Consider the following 19,088-nt stretch of genomic DNA (forward strand, 5'->3'; position numbering starts at 1 on the left):
CTTCTATGACTTCAATTTTTATATATGTTTATAGATTTCCAGACATATTATTTCAATGCCCCTGAAAATGTACACAAATCCCCCCAAAGTCCTTTAAATAAATTTTCTCGGCTTGAAATCAAACCTGTTTCATAGCTTCTATTTGTTTGGTTCACTTATTTTGAAAATCATTCCAACATATATATAATAAATGTTCACATTGGAATTTATGTTTTTTAACAGAAACGATAGACCCCTTTTCTTACCCATTTCTGTATATTTGACATTGGAGTTGCTTTGCATGGTGCTCTATTGTTCTTGTGAATTCATTTTCGTCCATCAAGACCAAATTGTGAAATTATTATGTACTAGTTAAATGCTAGCAATGAAGTGAGGAAAAATCTAAAATAAAATAATATTAAACTTCGGGGCCAATGAGGATCATACATCCATATTCATGATGCACTGTAAACAATAGAAAAGAGAAGTTTAAACAGTTTCATGGGCAGCTTTGAGTATCATCTCAAAGGCATTCTCGATAGACGACTTGAACTTGGGCGGATCAATGTAGCCTTTCTCGGTTCCTACGGCAATCCTCAGCTTTCCCATGTAACTAACCATTGTTATGGTTAGACTCTGGAAATGTGCAAAGTCATCCATTAAATCCATCTTATATATATATATATATGATTGATATATAAATAAAAAGTTTTAGCAAAATCTGTAAACAAACCTGAGGTACGCCGACCACCATAAAGTACAAGCTTTTAATTGGATGATTAGCCAATGCCATTCGTTCCACTGGTCCAATCACATTCGAGATTGTCATGCTTGAGTTCTTTAATGTGCTATGGATGTATTTGGCTGTCGTCTGTTATATATATAAAATATTACTGACTTTACCCTTTCTTTTAATTTGGAACCATAACAGTACATTTGACGTATTGGTTGGGTTTAAATTATAACTATTAATTCAAATATTAGAAATTTTGGATAAATTTTAAAAATTTCAAGTTCGGATGAGGTAGAGGTGTATTGGTAAGGAGAGGAAATGTTCCAAACAAGTGAAATGAAATGTGTTGAGAGACGTTAGAAAGAGATTGGAGCAATCTGTAGTGATGGTTAGAATGTTGATTCAAAGCTTAATAAGATGGAGAACCAAGATAAGGAGAGAATTAAGTTAAAAAGAATTATAGAAAGAGTTTGAGAGTAAGTTGCCCCAAAGCCAAAAGTTCCAAAATTTCCTAAAAAAAATGAGTTATGGGAACTCTTATTTATAGATGTAGATAATAAAAGTTACAAAATTAGATATTGAATTGGAGTAAATTGAGAGACTTTAGATTACAAAGATAACAATATATAAACAATAATTTATATTGTTGATAATGGTGAATAGTGAACAAAAGTTTGCAATGTTTATAAAAGAAAGGGAAAAACACTCAATACTATAAGGAAAAGTTAAAAGGGGGCTTATTAACTACTTCCATCTTTGATCCACCAAGCTAAGCTTTTGAGAACATTTGAAGAGTAAAGTTAACCCAAGAATCTTGCTATATTACAAAGTTATCTCAACTTCTTCTATTTTGGTGAAATGATACCTTGTGAATATACATCTTCTAGAAAGCATCCTTGGAAAAATGTGTTTTTCTTAATCATTTTTTCTTTGATAAGTTGTTCTTTGAACATGTTTCTATAATAGTGTTGTTCTAAACGTAGGTTGTTCCAACCAAAGGTTGTTTCAAATAAGAGTTGTTCTTGAAGAAGAGCTGTTATAAGTAGTGTTGTTTTGAACAAAATCAATCCCAACATGAGTTGTTCTTGAACAAAAAGTTATTTTAATAAGAGTTATCCTGATCTATTTTGAACATGACTTGTTCTTGATAGATTATTCTGGACAATAGTTGTTCTAAATATGACTGGTCTCAACGTCAATTATTCTCAACATAGTTGTTATTAACAATAGTTGCCCTAAATATGAGTTGTCTTGAATGATGAATATTCTTGAAGAACAATTTTTCTAAATAGGAGCTATCATGAATCATGGTTGTTTTGGACTATAACAGCCCGATTTTCAATGGTGTTAAAAACAGTGGTTCGAGACCACCAAATCCGACGAGTGAGCTCATAAATTTTATTATTCAGTATTTACGAGTCAAATGTGGTTTTAGGAAGATCTTTGGATTAGTAATTTGTGTTTAATAAGAATTTATTAGGTTAAGTGGTTTAGAAAACAAGGTATCGAGAACTCAATTTTATAAACCGAGTCATAAATATTTTAATAAATATTTATGGAGTGTCATTAAGGTAGTAGTAAAGTTTTGTTAGGAAATTTTAACGTTTTGATAGTTAATTAATTAAAATATACTAAATTGAAAAAGGTGGAAAACTTGCTAATTAAAGAAATAGTGATTAAATAGCCTAAATGGTAATGGAGGACTAAAAAGGCAATTAGACACACATGGGAAGGCTGAGGCGGCAGAAGCAGAAAAAAACAATGAAATTAGGTGATTAAGGGGTAAAATTGGAAATGAAATAAAATTAAAATAGCTAAAAATGGGATTTAATAGTTTCTAGGCAATTCTTCATCAATCTTCAGCCTAAAAACACCATTAGATAACCCTTAAGAAGTTGTTTTCTATTTTAGCTCCATGTAAGTTTAATTCTTGCCTTTTTCTTGTAATTCTTGTGTTTTTAAGACTTTTACAATTAGGTCCAACTAGCTATTTCATTAGTTTTTATTTTATTGGTAATTTTGAAAGTTACCATTGATGAATACTAAATTTTTTGATGAATTAACATGGACTTAGAGCTTTAATATATTTTGTATGATGATTTTATAAAGTGATTTTGATAGATATTGACTTTGGGACCAAATTATGAAAAGGTTAAATATTAGGGTTTGGTATTGAAATTCGAATAGCAAGAGCTGTATAATATTCTAGAATATTTAGATAAATTATCAATTGAGAAAATTTAGTTCATTTGATAGACTAATTAGTAAGGGACTAAATTGTAAAAGTTGTAAAACTTAGGGTAATTGTGTAATTTCAAAAATTAAGGGGTATTAATTGTGAAGTGAATTGGAACTGAAATATATACTAATGACTGAATAATTTATATTTGAGATCAAGAGGCCGTACATACTCGTGAAAAAAGGAAATCAGCAGAATAGTCCCTGAACTTCTACAAATCTTACAATTTAACCCAGGTAAGTTTGTATGATTAAATTTTAATAATATATTGAATTGATGTATGATATTATGTATTTAGTATATTGTTGAAAAATTGACTATTGTTAAATTATGAATTTGAAGTGAATATCCGACTTAAATGGAACGCGGGATTGAGTACAATCATTGTGTAGCGATCAACAAAGGAAGAATTGACAAAAAATTACCCAAGTAAATCAAGGTTTAACATTTTTTGTGAACTTTCGTGTTTACTTTCTGTTTAGCTCTCACAAGCTTCTGTTTAACTCATATGAGTTTCCATTCAACCTTAATGGGTTTCTGTTCATCTCTTTTGAGTTTCTGTTTAACCTTTATGGGTTTCCGTTCAGCTCTTATGAGCTTTCGTTCAACCCTTACGGGTTTCTATTTCGCACTTATGTGCTTCTGTTTAGCCATCGGGCTTCTGAAAACGATGTACTCATATCCGTAAGCAGATCTCTAATTCGATAAGATTTGGTAAATGACTTATGTGATTGAAATTGAAAGATTTATCGTTTATTATTGATATTGATTTGAAAGAAGGGTGTTCATCGATTTATGTTGTGTTTGACAGGGAGAGTGCATGATTAATTTACTATTTAATTTATTATATTAAGTTCGGTAAGATTTATGTTTAACCAATCGAACTTACTAAGCTTCATTAAGCTTACTTGTGTTGTTTAATGTTCTTGTATATTAACGTAAGGTCGGGAGATCGGATCAACACATCAAGCCATACTATCCAGCTTAATTACGTAGCGTCTGCAACGTGTACTAAGGTTTATATGGCATGTATAGGGTTGGAATGGTTTTGAGTAAAGTTGGTTTGTGTAAATGTTATGAGTTACATTTTGTTTATATTTTCAATCAACTTATATAAGTATCGTTTAATCATACTTAATGTGTGTTTGAAATGGTTAAATGATGGTATTCAATAGGCATATTGGGGCATGGTTTGAGCTAGTGAATTTAGTAAAATATGCATATATGTGTCTATGGTTAATTTGGTAAGATTGGATATTTGAATATATGTGATGATATGTTATGTATAAAACTTGGTTTTAGCTTGAATTGAAGGTCTTGTCGTGATTTATGAATGTGCAAATGGTTGTGCTTAGGTTGACACAAAGATTAGGTGAGAAAAGTGGCCATAAAATGGTCTATTTTCGTCCACACGGGCAGAGACACGGGCGTGTGTCTCAGCCATGTGTCACACACAGCTTAGCACATGGGCATGTGGTCTAGCTGTGTGTCCTCTGTATCTTAAAATTTGAGAAACAGAATGCCAAGGTTTTTGCACGCGGCCTAGCACAAGGGCGTGTGGCTTGGCTATATGACCCGTGCACCTTAATTTTAAAACACACGGCCTAGCTCATGGGTATGTGACTTGGCCGTGTGACCCAAGTCAGAGAGTTACATGGGCATGGACACGGGGATGGGACACGGCCGTGTGCCTCACATCGAATGCCCATACGGGATAAGACATAGACGTGTCTCTCGACCGTGTGAGCCACATGGCCTGGCCACACGGACGTGTGTCCCCTGCACTTAGGGAAAATTTTAAAATTTTGAGAAAAAATCTTTGAGTTTCCGGATTAGTCCCGATCTACTTCTAATGCATATTTTGGGCCTCGAGTGCTCATACAAGGGACAATATGAGTGATTTATGATTGGTTTCTGATATGTATATTAAATGATATGAAATGTTCGTATTTGTTCTAAAGAGTTCGATAATACTTTGTAACCCTGTTCCGGCAACGAATAAAGGTTAGGGGTGTTACATTTAGTGGTATAAGAGTTACGATTTAGCCGATCCTCGGACTAAACGTAGCGTGTGAAATGCCTAAAAATACATGTCATATAAATCTGTGATAGTGTGATATGTATGATCCAATCTAACCTTTGTTTTCTTATAGATTGTAAAGAGGTCAGAAAGATCTGAACATGCTGATAATGATGAAGTTAATAGTAGAGCACAGACATATTGTAACAGCTTGATTTCGACCTTAATCAGACATAGTGGTTTCGGGACCACAAATCCGAGTCAAAAAATATTTTAATATTATTTTGTGTGTTTATGATGTGTGAATTTAATTGTGTGAAATTTTCTTGTTTTAATTTTGTCGTTTGAGTGACCGATTAAAGAAAATAGCTTAATCGCGTAAAATGAAAAATTTAGGGGTTAAATCTAAAGGTACCAAATTGTTGTTGTCTTTATAAAATGGAGGATTTATGATGTAATAAGGCCAAAATATAGTTAGTGGGTGGCAAAGTACAAGTATAGCCTTATATATATGTGTGTATATATTTATATAAATTTATATAAAGTATAGCCTTATATATATGTGTATATATTTATATAAAGGTTAATAAAGTAAACCAATTATTAATTATAGTATATGTTTAATATATTAAAATTAAAGCATTGTTTCTCCATTTTTTTTGGCCGAAACTAAGAAGAAAGAAGATTGTTTAAAAGCTTTAACATATTCAACACTTGCAAGCTTGATTAAGGTATGAATTTTGTTCGGTTTTTAATAATTTTTACATTTTTGAGATCATTGCTTCGAGTACTACAAAGCCCATGCTTGAATTTTTGAATTGGTTGTGTATTTTATGATATGCCCTTGAAGAGAGATTGTTGTTTATGTTATTATATGAGGGAAAATAAATATATGTTGTTAGATTTTCATGTTTTAATTAGTAATTTTTGATAAAAATGTGTATTAAGGACTAAATTAAGAAAAGTGTAAATTGAGGGACTAAATTGTGAAATAAATGACATGCATGGACTTATATAAGCTTAGTGAATATTCGGATAAGCTATTGTGCAATGAAAGTTTGTTTATTTTGTATTTTGTGAAATAGGGACTAAATTGCAAAAAGTGTGAAATGTTAGGGGCAAATTGGTAATTTGCCCATTTATGTGTTTTTGGATTAAACTAAATGATTTATTGAATGAAAGAGTTAATTTTTAATATGTTTAGATCAATAAACGAAGAAAACGGATATAGATTGGGGGAAGTCGAAAGTAGTTGAGTAGTCGACTGTGTCCGTAGATATCCGAGGTAAGTTTGTAAGCATATAAATGTTGTTAAATTTGATTATATACATAGGTTACATAATAAATGCAATTTTATGAATTTTATTTGATGATGGTCGAATATGATTAAGTTAGAAATATGTATTTTTGAGTTTGATTTGATTAGGTTCAATAATCGGAAGCCCCGTATGAGCCTTAGGAATAGATAGGATTTCTGATATGTGATTTCGTGTAAGACCACGCCTGGGACGTTGGCATCGACTTGTGTTTACGTGTAAGACCATGTCTGGGACGTTAGCATCGACTTGTGTTTACGTGTAAGACCCTGTCTAGGACAGTGGCATCGATTTGTAAATACATGTAAGACCACGTCGGGACATTGGCATTTTACAGACTTTCCGACTATTTGCATATCCTTTTCAATTCCGAACGGCTCAACGGGCAACGTTAATTTAAGAACGAATGTGAAAACAAATTTAAAAGTTCAGGTATGTATTATTACCATGTTAAGAAATTAAGGTAAGTTTTATATTGAATTGATGATTCAAGATTATTTACTAAGTCTATAATGTGTAAATATGTTTGAAATTATGAGTGATTTTGGCCTATTATCATAATTGTAAGATATATATATATATATTATATATATATATATATATGATGAATATACTTGTATTCTAGTAGTAAAATATTCAACTTACATATGCTAAATGTATAAATATATTTATTTGGTTTAGTTAGCTTGGTAAATTGGTTGTATTAATGATAGTGAGAAATATTTATATACATATGCTTTTGACTTACTAAGCTTTAAATAGCTTACTGTGTGCTTGTATTTGTTTACCTTTGTTTTATAGATTTTGAAGTCGTTACGAGCTCGGGGATTCGTCAGTAAAGCCTATCACACTATCGACTAATTAGGGTATCTTATAAGCTAAAATTTATTTTGGGACTATGGCATGTATAGACTAGATTTGAAGTTTGGTTAATTCAAACCGAGCACATGGCTTAATTAGATTGTTGTGCTCGGTTTGGGTGAATTATGGTTTAGGCATATTTTGATTATGATTAAGCATTTTATGGATGGTATTATATATGTGCATGTTATGTGTGATTTGTTTGGATATGAAATTGCAAATGGTATGTTTAATTCATGGGAATTGATTTTAAATGATATTATAGGTGTATATGTTTGATTAATTAATGTAATTCTTGATAGTTATAATTTGATATTTATTTTATAGAATATAATAATATGGGTATGGATTAAGATATATATATATATATATATATATATAACTGTAATGAAATGCTTAGTTTTGTAAGGTAATATAATGAAATATATATTTTGAAATGGTTTAAGCATGAGCATTTATGCACATGCATTTAAAGAGATAGTTCAATTATATGTATTTAAACAGGTAAATTATATGTTTTATATGCTTTGGTATTGGACGATCAATTTGGTTAGATTGATGTTAGATTTAATTTAGGCATATTATGCACTAGACGAATTGGTATTAGTTTGGCCACTTCAATTCAATTATTTAGTAAAGAAAATTTGCTATGCCTGGGTTTGCATTTGGTTTTAAATAGGACAAATTAGTTTGATCATATGATTTTATTATAAGCCATGTATATTCAGTTAAGGGTTAAATTCATGTTAGTTATTATATTTATTAGTATAAGGACATAATTTGTTATTCAAGTTGTAATTATATTTGATTAATTTATGTAATATTTGAATAAGATTTTGAGATTTATTAAATAGGTAATAGGAAATATTGTATATACAAATAGATTATTTGGTTCATGTTTAATTCAAAAAGTGTGGTTGACTATGAAATTTGATTGAGTGTTATATTATCTTAATGAATATATATAATGTTTCTTGGAAATGGTAAGATTATATATTTGAATAAATATAGTGAAATATCAATTTTATTCAAATGTAATAAAATGTACACCTTTACTATATTTGAATGGATAGTCTATGTATTCCACTTGATTGTTAAGCATGCAAATTTGGTTTACTTGAATTTTATATTTGATTTTGCTAAGCTAAATATATATATAAATAGTGCATGATTAGTTTTATTTTGGTTTTACCATTTATTAATTAAAATTAGAATTAAGCTTTTGGTTCGGTAATGCCTCGTAACCTCAATCCGACGACGATCTCGAGTTAGAGGTGTTACACATCGGAACATGGGACGAGTAGTAATGTCCCAATTCCTTCGGCTCAAGAACAATAATTTAAAAATATGCTCTTTGGGTTTATGAATAAATGGTTTAGTGGATTCATGCAATAGTGAAATCTGGCTCAACAAACTCCTGCCCCTACTGTACCACCTGTAGAGCCTCTGGTTGCATCTCCACCACCTCCAATGAATGAATCTAGTAAACGTACTCCACTAGAAAAACTTAGAAAGTGTAGGGCTGAAGAATTTCGGGGTAGGTTAGATGATGACCCAGTCAAAGCTGAATATTGGCTTCATAATACAATAAGAGTTTTTGAAGAAATAGCTTGTTCTCCCGATGATTATCTGAGATGTGCTGTTTCATTAGTGAAAGAGGAAGCTTATAATTGGTGGTCAACAATAGTGGTTGTAGTGCTAAAAGAAAAAATCTCATGGGAATTCTTCTAAAGCGAATTTAAAAAGAAATATGTCGACAAGAGGTATTTAGACAAGAAAAATAGGGAATTTCTTAACTCGCGCCAAGGAAATAGATCGGTAGCCGAGTATGAGAGGCAATTTGTATACCTCAATAAATATGCCCGAGAAATTGTACCACCCGAAGAAGAAATGTGCATTTGGTTTGAAGAAGGGTTGATTTTGACTTCATGAGGTGGGATTTTTGGGTCACATTGTATCAGCTGAAGGGACTCGAGTTAATCTGAGAAAAGTATTTGTAGTGGTAAATTGGAAGACTCCGAAAAATGTTTCAGAAGTGCGAAGTTTTCTGGCTCTAGCAGGTTATTACAGACGTTTCGTCAAGAACTTTTCGATGATTGGTTCGCCGTTGACCTGATTGTTACAGAAAAACGTTCAATTTGTTTGGTCTGATAAGTGTCAGCAGAGTTTTGATCAGTTGAAAAAGATGTTGACAGAAGCTCCGGTCTTGACTCGGCCAGAATCTGGTGTACCATATGTTGTTTATAGTGATGCATCTCTGAATAGTTTGGGTTATGTATTGGTGCAGCCAGGAAAGGTAGTGGCCTATGCCTCTCGACAATTAAAGCCACACGAGAAGAATTATCATACAGATGATCTTGAGTTGGCTACAATCGTATTTACTTTGAAGACTTGGAGACATTTCTTATATGGTGAGAAATGTTACGTGTTTACAGATCACAAAAGTTTAAAGTATCTAATGACTCAAAAAGAGTTGAATTTGAGACAGAGATAGTGGCTAGAGTTATTGAAAAATTATGATCCGGTTATTGACTACCATTCGGGAAAGGCTAATGTAGTTGCGGATGCATTTAGCCGAAAGTCGTAATTGTTTGCACTCCGAGTGTTGAACACTCATTTATCTCTTAATGAAGATGGTTTTGTATTAGCAGAGTTGAGAACAATACCTTTATTTTTTCAATGGATTCGGGAATTGCAAGATGATGATCTGAAATTGGTGTTGAAGCGACAGATAGTTCAGAACAATGTAAGTTCAGAGTATAGTGTTGATGATAGTGGTATGTTGTGTTATCGCAATAGAATTTGTGTTCTGAATAATCTGGATTTGAACAATGATATTCTTTCTGAAGCTCACAGTAGCATGTACTCCATTCATCCGAGTAGTACAAAAATGTATTGTGATTTGAAATGGATGTATTGGTGGTCGGGTATGAAATGGGAAATTTGTGAGTTTGTAGCTAAGTGTTTGATTTGTCAACAAGTGAAAGCAAAACATCAGGTACCAATAGGTTTTGTATGGAAGTGAGAGCCTATCTCGATGGATTTTGTATATGGTCTACTTGTGACCCTGAGAAAGAAAGATTCGATTTGGGTGATTGTTGATAGATTGACTAAGTCGTCACATTTTATCCCAGTCAGAACAGACTTTTCACTTGAGAAGTTAGCAGAATTGTATATAGCAAAGATTGTGAGGTTACATGGGGTCCCAACATCCATTATTTCAGATCGAGATCCGAGGTTTACATCGAGATTTTAGAGTAAATTGCAAGAGGCTCTAGGTACAAAGCTAAATTTCAACATAGTGTTTCATACTCAAATCGACGGGCAATCGAACGAGTGATTCAGATTCTGGAAGATATGTTGAGATGTTGTATACTTGAATTTGGAGGTAGCTGGGAAAGGTATTTACCGTTAGCTGAATTTATGTATATCACCGTTTGAAACTTTTTATGAGAGAAAATGTAAGACACCATTGTATTGGTCTGAATTGAGTGAATCCAAGCTAGTTGGAGTCGACTTGATCCGAGAGACTGAAGATAAAGTTCAAATTATCCGGGATAGTTTGAAAGCTATTTCAGACCGTCAGAAATCGTATGCTGGTTTGAAAAGAATAGATATAGAATTTTCTGTTGTTGATCGACTATTCTTAAAGGTCTCTCCGTGGAAAAATATATTACAGTTCGGTAGGAAAGGGAAATTGAGTCCAAGATTTATCGAATCGTATGAAATTATCGAAAGAATCGGCCTGGTACCTTATAGATTAGCTTTGCCTCCAGAACATGAAAATATTCATAATGTGTTTCACGTATCGATGCTAAGGCGGTACAGATCTGATCCTTCACACGTGATTCTTCATAGTGAGATTGAGCTGCAGCCAGATATGACGTATTTGGAAGAACCAGTGAGAATTTTGGCTCGAGAGGTTAAAGAATTGTGAAATAAATGAGTACTGTTAGTAAAAGTATTGTGGCATCGTCATGGTATAGAGGAGGCTACTTGGAAAACAGAAGAATCAATCAGATCACAATATCTGAACCTATTCCCAGGTAACAAATTTTGAGGACGAAATTTTTTAAAGGAGGGAGAGTTGTAACAGCCCGATTATCAGTGGTGTAAAAAATAGTGGTTCGAGACCACCAAATCCGACAAGCGAGCTCTTATATTTTATTATTCAATATTTACGAGTCAAATATGGTTTTAAGAAGATCTTTGAATTAGAAATTTGTGTTTAATAAGGATTTATTAGGTAAGTGGTTTAGAAAATGAGATATCGAGATCTCGATGTTATAAACAGAGTATTAAATATTTTTATAAATATTTATGGGGTGTCATTAAGGTAGTATTAAAGTTTCGTTAGAAAATTTTAACGTTTTGATAGTTAATTAATTAAAATAGACTAAATTGAAAAAGGTGTAAAACTTGCTAATTAAAGAAATAGTGATTAAATAGCCTAAATGGCAAATAAGGGAGGACTAAAAAGGCAATTAGACACACATGGGAAGGCTGAGGCGGCATAAGCAAAAAAACAATGAAATCAGGTGATTAAAGGGTAAAATTGGAAATGAAATAAAATTAAAATAACTAAAAATGGGATTTAATAGTTTCTAGGCAATTCTTCATCAATCTTCAGCCTAAAAACACCATTGGATAACCCTTAAGAAGTTGTTTTCTATTTTAGCTCTATGTAAGTTTAACTCTTGCCTTTTTCTTGTAATTCTTGTGTTTTTAAGACTTTTACAATTAGGTCCAACTAGCTATTTCATTGGTTTTTTATTTTATTGGTAATTTTGAAAGTTTCCTTTGATGAATACTGAATTTTTTAATGAATTAAAATGGACCTAGGGCTTTTATTTTTTTTGGTATGATGATTTTATAAAGTGATTTTGATAGATATTGATTTTGGGACCAAATTGTGAAAAGGTTAAATATTAGGGTTTGGTATTGAAATTCTAAATATCAAGAGTTGTATAATAGTATAGAATATTTAGATAAATTATCAATTGAGAAAAATTAGCTCATTTGATAGACTAATTAGTAAGGGACTAACTTGTAAAAGTTGTTAAAGTTGGGGTAGTTGTGTAATTTCAAAAATTAAGGGGTATTAATTGTGAAGTGAATTGGAACTGAAATATATACTAATGACTGAATAATTTATATTTTAGATCAAGAGGCCGTAGCCGTAGATACTCGTGAAAAAGAGAAATTAGCAGAATAGTCCCTGAACTTTTACAAATCTTACAATTTAACCCAGGTAAGTTCGTATGATTAAAGTTTAATAATTATATTGAATTTATGTATGATATTATGTATTTGGTATATTGTTAAAAATGGAATCTTGTTAAATTATGAATTTGAAGTGAATATCTGATAATGGAATGTGGGATTGTGTACAATCGTTGTGTGGCGATTAGCAAAGGGAGAATTGACAGAAAATTACCCAAATAAACCGAGGCTTAGCATTTGTTGCAAACTTTCGTGTTTACTTTCCGTTTAGCTTTCACGAGCTTCTGTTTAACTTATATGAGTTTCTGTTCAACTCTAATGGGTTTCTGTTCAGCTCTTTTGAGCTTGTGTTTAACCCTTATGGGTTTTCGTTCAGCTCTTATGAGCTTTTGTTCAACCCTTACGGGTTTTTGTTTAGCACTTATATACTTATTTTTAGCCTTCGGGCTTCTAAAAACAATGTACTAATATTCATAAGCCGTTCTCCGATCCGATAAGATTTGGTAAATGACTTATGTGATTGAAATTGAAAGATTTATCGTTTAGTATTGATATTGATTTGAAAGAAGGGTGTTCATTGATTTATGCTGTGTTTGACAGGGAGAGTGCATTATTAATTTACTATTTAATTTATTATATTAAGTTTGGTAAGATTTATGTTTAACTTATCGAACTTACTAAGCTTCATTAAGCTTACTTGTGTTGTTTAATGTTATTGTAGATTAACGTAAGGTCGAGAGATCAGATCAACACATCAAGCCACACTATCCAACTTAATCCGGTAGCTTTTGCAACGTGTACTAAGGTTTATATGGCATGTATAAGGTTGGAATGGTTTTGAGTAAAGTTAGTTTGTGTAAATGTTATGAGTTGCATTTTTTTTTATATTTCCAATCAACTTATATAACTATGGTTTAATCATACTTGATGTGTGTTTGAAATGGTTAAATGATGGTATTAAATAAGCATATTGAGGCATGGTTTGAGCTAGTGAGAAAAATTTTGAGAAAAATTCTCTGAGTTTCTAAATTATTCTCGATCTACTTCTAATGCATATTTTGGGCCTCGAGGGCTCATATAAGGGACAATATGAGCGATTTATGATTGGTTTCTGATATGTATATTAAATGATATGAAATGTTCGTATTTGTTCTGAAAAGTCTGGTAATGCTTCGTAACCCTGTTCCGGCGACGAATAAGGGTTAGAGGTGTTACACAGACATAATTTCTTTTGAAGAAAAAAAAACTATTCTAACCAATAGTTGTTCTAAACAACACTTGTTCCTAGCAAGAGCTATTCTCAAATGGCAACTACTTTGGATGACAATTGTTCTAGTCTAAAGCTCTATTATGTACATAGTTGTTCTTAACACTATTATTTTCGAACAATTATTTTTTTGGACAAAAAATATTCTAAACAAGAATGGTTTATTCAAAATAAATGTTAAAATAACAAAAAAATATTCTAAACAAGAATGGTTTATTCAAAATAAATGTTAAAATTGTAAAAAAAAAGATTTTTTTTATGTAAGATTTAATTATGGTGGTTGGGGATAGTTCACACCATGGTGGTCCCAAGAGCCACTAGTGATACGGGAGTTAAGTTTAGATTTGGGTAGAGTTTTGGTATAGGAAAAGAGCCCTAAAGCATTATTGGTGATAAGGGGAGCTTATATAAAGGAAGAAACTTGACGTGGGTCCCTCTAGAATGATGTCTTACTATATAGGATAGTGTAAAGGTATGAAAGGTCTATTAGGATGTGATAAAATGAGACTTCCAAATTGATCCCATTGGGATTTAAGGTGGTAGTAAAAATAGTTATAACTATAGTACCTAGTCAAGAGGAAAGTTATAAAATGACCTTCCTCGAGATAATGCTTCTTTATGAAGTGTCTCTTGTTTATGGTAATAGAAACATTCTATTGTTGTAGTCTTAGAGGTGAATTTAGTGAAGTGCACTTAAAGAGGTTAATAATATGCCTTAGAGGTGAGTTTGATTTGACGAAGAAAAATAAATTACCTATAAGGAGCCTGGTTTGGCAAATCGGAAATAAGATACCTATAGAGGTAAGCTTGATTTGGTGAAATGAGATGGGATGCCTGTTAAGGTGAGCTTGATTTAGTGATGCGAAATAAAAAACCTATAAAGCCGAGCTTGATATGGTAAAGCAAAATAAGGTGCCTTTAAGGCAAATTCTAGCGAAATGGGCTTAAAGAGGCGAATTATTTGGTCATACATTATAGACACAAATTTTGAGGGAACCCTAACCTTGTGTCTTGAGAGCATAAGTTTATATACAATGGGGAACTGTGCCTCACTCATTAGTTTTGAGATTTTTTTTATTGTATTTTTCTCTAGGGAATTAAGGGGATTGTACCTCGCCCTTTTGCATTGAGATTTTTTTTTCATCTCTGCATCCTTTTCTAAGGTGTCATGGGGGACTGTACCTTTCACTTTAGCATCAAGTTTTTTTTACTTTCGCATCCTTGTTTAAGACATCGAGGGGGAGTGTGCCTCTCTCTTTGAATTCGAGGAAGGATGTAGTTTTTACCCTTGAGATAATGTAAAAGCAATGTAAGGTGGGACTAATTCGTTGATGTCTCTAAAGTCAAAATAAGATACCTTAGAGGTGAGCCTAAAGAGTAGGGATTTCCAACGACGTACTTTAGATCATAATACCTGATTTCCTTGTTATTTATAAGATGTTTTGGCATGGTTTCCAATTAATCTTTCATTTCTTTAAGTGAATCTCGACTAGCTTTGAAAACTTCATCATCTCATTGAGCATAACATTTTTGGCATATAATAGAAATGCTAGCCACCTTTTCCCTTAAGCAATAAATTTAATAGTGGATAAGCATTAATAGATAATAATTTAGAGGTCTAATACTTGGCTATTGATGCGAGGTTGGGAAAATGTGAGACCATTATTTTACAAAGGGTGTCCGTAGTGGTGGGCACTGGTGTGCTAGGGGGTCTCCCTTGGTAGGCGAGATGCCCTCTTGTTTTTTGGCATACTCTTCTACCTAGCCCCCCTTTTTTGGCAAACTCTTCTATCTAGCTCTCTTTTTGACCAACTATTTTTGTTACCTCCTTTTTGTCTAACTATTCTTACTAACTCCCATTTTTGCAAACTCTTCTAGCTAGCCTTTTTTTTAGTCTAACTCTTCTGGCTAACCCTTTTTTGGCAAACTCTTCTGGCTAACTCCTTTTTAGCAACTCATCAGGCTAACTCCTTTTTTTCGTTAGCTCTTCTAATTGCTTCTTTTTTTTTTTTTTTTGGCTAGCCTTCCCTTTTTGGTTACCTTTTCTAGCTAGCTCTAATTTTTTTTTGCTAACTCTTCTAACTAGTCCATTTTTTGCTAACTCTTTCGGCTAGCTTTCATTTTTGCTAATTCATCTAGCTAGCCTCTTTTTTGTCGAACTCTTTTGGTTGGCTCCTTTTTTGGCTAACTATTTTGGCTATGTCTTTTTCTTTGGCTAACTCTTTTTGCTAGTTACTTTTTTCGTACTTTTCTAATTATCTCCTTTTTGGCGAACTCTTTTGGCTAACTCCTTTTTATGAACCTTTTTCCTTTCTCCTTTCTTAACCAACTTTTTTAGCTAGCCCATTTTTTTTTTGTTAACTATTTGGTGAGCCTTTTGGCTAACTCCTTTATTGACTAACTCTTTCAGATAGCTCATTTTTTTTGCTAACTTTATGATTTTCTTTATGTTTCTTCATTTTCTTTTGGGATTTCAAAGTTTTGCATGTTGTGAATGTTTTCATTTTCTAGAGACAACTTTTTTTTTTCTTCTAATTCCCCTAGACAACACTAATTGTTGATGCAATATTTAGTGATAGAGGTGGTAAAAGATTCACACTGTGGTGGTGTGGAGAGCCACTCATAGTATTTATAGGGATTGAATGAGCTAAGTTGAAAGTTGGACAAAATATTAGTATAGAAAAAGGAGTCTTTGCTTCTATAGAAGAGGAGGAGCTAGACTAGACCAAATTCCCCTGAAATGGTATCCTAATAAGGTAATTGTAGAGCCATGGAGAGCTTCATTAGGATTTGATAGATGGAACTTTCAAATGATGCCCGTTGTGATCTAAGGTGGCAATGGAGTTGAGTATAACAATGTTGATAATTGTTCTTGTTAAAACCAAGTGTCTACAAATTATTTTGGGTTATCCAGTAAGATAAAATCAGATTCCATAGGGTCAAGGGTTAACAAATGTCCTATAATAGGTCAAGGGTTAAAAAAGAGGCTTGTCATATTTTCAAGGCTGTTTGTGGAATAAAAAAAATTACTCTGCCAGTATATCAAATACTAAATCTATATATATCATAAAGTTGAAATAACATACCTCGGGCCCTGTAAACTTCCTCAAACACTCTAGCAGCTGACCAGTAAGAAAAACAGCTCTGGAGTTTCGCTTTCTCTGGATAAGTTTCTGAGCTTTCCAAACAAAATCAAGAGGTTTGCAAGATTGAACAGTGGTCAATTCAGGCAATGAAACATGCAAGAACCCGAACTGGTTTCCCCACGCTGACTCAGGATTGGGTTTCACCATCTCCTTCACTGATTTGTACCCTCCAATGTTCCTAGTATTGAGCAACACAAGGGCTGTTGAATTTTCATTATTCAACTTATTGCTTCCTCCTTGCATGTATAATCGAGTCCCAAAGAAAATTATCCCCGTAATTACATCATTTATTGTCTGTTAATGACCCGAAAAATAAGTAAGTCTAAACGGAAAATATGAAACAAAACCTTACTGATAATGGAGCATAGTAAAAATATTATGACCATATACTATATTTTCTTTTTGAAATATCGAAGACATTAATGCATTTTAGAATTTATCAAACAAAATTTCATAATTCCATTATACTCCATTCAGCACTTAAATATAATTTTTTTCATTTGATTAAAATTCGTTTTAAATAAAATAATTATTTAATAAAATAAAAATTTAAGAAAATTTTAATATTTATTTTATTGTTTATATTTTGAGTTGGTGACTATCCTTAAAGAAAATATAATGAGAAAGATATACGGAGGTGTAACATTAACAAACTTGTCTACCAGCACATTGTTTTCTCCAAGAAGGAAAAATAGGTGCAGAATTGCAGATTCTTAACTGCAACTTATCTAATAAGGCTAAATGTTTAGATCTTTTATATGCTCTACCATTTCACTAAAAAGATTAAAGTAATTATATTTAATTATTTATGTGAAAAATCATTAAAATTATATATAAACTTTACCTGATTTGAATTTTTGAATTAAAATGATGTTATCTAATTCATTAACAATATATTACTATTATTTATTAAAATATAAGTCTTTTCAATTAAATGCATAATTGTAAGGCAGATTGAATGAAAACAATTAATGGGTTATTTAATGTGCAAGTGACATAAATTTTAGTACCAAAAAATAGCATACCACTCCAAGCTTGGTCTTGATTTGTTTGATGTGATCAAGTGAAAATGTCATTGTTGAAACTACAATTGGCTTGAACTCTACACCAGGGCCCCCGGATCTTATCAAACTAATATCATCTTCAACATAGCTGCTTTTCAACAGGCTCCACCCAAAATCTGATACGGTGTTGAAAGCAGACCATAAGACATTAGGAATGTTCTTGAAGATGCAGTTGGTCTTGAGAGAAAGACTTGGGGTTGTGGGGGCTGAAGTAAGTGAAGGGAATGTCAATGGAACCGAAGGGTTGTCCGCTCTTTGTAGACAAGAAAGAAGAGCACCCATGAGAGAAAAGCCGTCACCCAGTGAGTGATGGAGCTTGAATATTAGATTACCAGCTGCATTGCTAGTTGGGTACTTGATGATATGAATGTTCCATAGTGGCCTGTTATGTGGGAGTTGTTCCATTGCTATTTTGGATAGATAGTTGCTTAGATGGTTGTCATAAGATTCTGGTAATAATCCTGGTGGGAAATTAGGAATGTTTACATGATCTTCTAGCTTTACTTCAACCTTCTTCCACTGCTTTACTCCATTTTCATCTTTAACCTGTTTCTCAGCATCACTTTAATAGTTAGCACCACTGAAAGATGATTGAGAAAGAGAAAATAAAGTGTAAGACATATATATACCATGAGGGAAGAGAAGCGAGGATTAATGGGAAGGAAGACATCTTTAAGCAAAGCCAAGGCTGGGGAATCATCGATAGGGATATCGGAGTCCAAAACAGCAAGAACACAAATGGACAGCTCTGAGCTGTTGAAATACTGACCAGTGGGACTAACTGGCTCTGAATACTCACCTTCATCTACATTCAACTCATTCACCATGTTTCTATTTTGAGCTTCACTTCCAATGTTCATTATGGTTTTCAATTCTAATATCTAACTTGAGTTGATGAGGGTCTTAGGGTTTGGGTTGCCCTATTTATGTAGTACATTTATTGTAGATCCCAATTATCATGAGACTCAAGCATGTGAGATAGGTATACAATGTTGGGTTGTTCAATAATTTCCTTCTCAGCTTTTATTATTACTTGTGGTAGGTGTTCATCATGAATTGTCAATTCTATGTCTTCATCCATGTAGGAGGCCTAAATTTATTGATGCAACAACATTGACCTAAAGAGGCTAATCAGCTCGTCTACCGAACTTAAAATTATTATTATTTGGTAATGAGGTCTTGGGTAAATTCTTAAATGATATTTATGGATTTTTAGTATTTAAGTTTAAAATTGATCGTG

The 19,088-nt window shown here is 32.5% G+C and overlaps 1 protein-coding gene across 2 annotated transcripts; it reads right to left on the minus strand.

The window, feature by feature from the left end:
- Nucleotides 1-370: 370 nt before the first annotated feature.
- On the minus strand, nt 371-18,796 carry LOC105780410 (wax ester synthase/diacylglycerol acyltransferase 4). Of its 2 annotated transcripts, none has more exons than XM_052629304.1 (5): nt 18,478-18,796; nt 17,810-18,394; nt 16,725-17,078; nt 713-780; nt 371-615 (listed from the first exon to the last, which is right to left on the minus strand). In XM_052629304.1, the coding sequence occupies exons 1-5, from the start codon at nt 18,706-18,708 to the stop codon at nt 609-611; spliced, it is 1,245 nt and encodes a 414-aa protein (XP_052485264.1). In that variant the 5' UTR covers nt 18,709-18,796; the 3' UTR covers nt 371-608. The 2 variants fall into 2 exon arrangements, with proteins under 2 accessions (XP_052485264.1, XP_012460179.1); XM_012604725.2 differs by having other exon boundaries at nt 713-850; nt 18,478-18,790.
- Nucleotides 18,797-19,088: the final 292 nt, after the last annotated feature.

This window comes from Gossypium raimondii, chromosome 4 (assembly GCF_025698545.1).
Source record: "Gossypium raimondii isolate GPD5lz chromosome 4, ASM2569854v1, whole genome shotgun sequence".
In the NCBI taxonomy this organism is placed as follows: domain Eukaryota; kingdom Viridiplantae; phylum Streptophyta; class Magnoliopsida; order Malvales; family Malvaceae; genus Gossypium; species Gossypium raimondii.

Coding starts and splice junctions, on each gene's coding strand:
- LOC105780410 (XM_012604725.2), bottom strand. CDS start 18,708: ATGAACATTGGAAGTGAAGCTCAAAATAGAAACATGGTGAATGAGTTG. Junction 851..16,724: donor GGAAGTTTACAGGGCCCGAG/GTATGTTATTTC, acceptor TATATATAACAG/ACGACAGCCAAATACATCCA. Junction 616..712: donor TGGTGGTCGGCGTACCTCAG/GTTTGTTTACAG, acceptor GCACATTTCCAG/AGTCTAACCATAACAATGGT.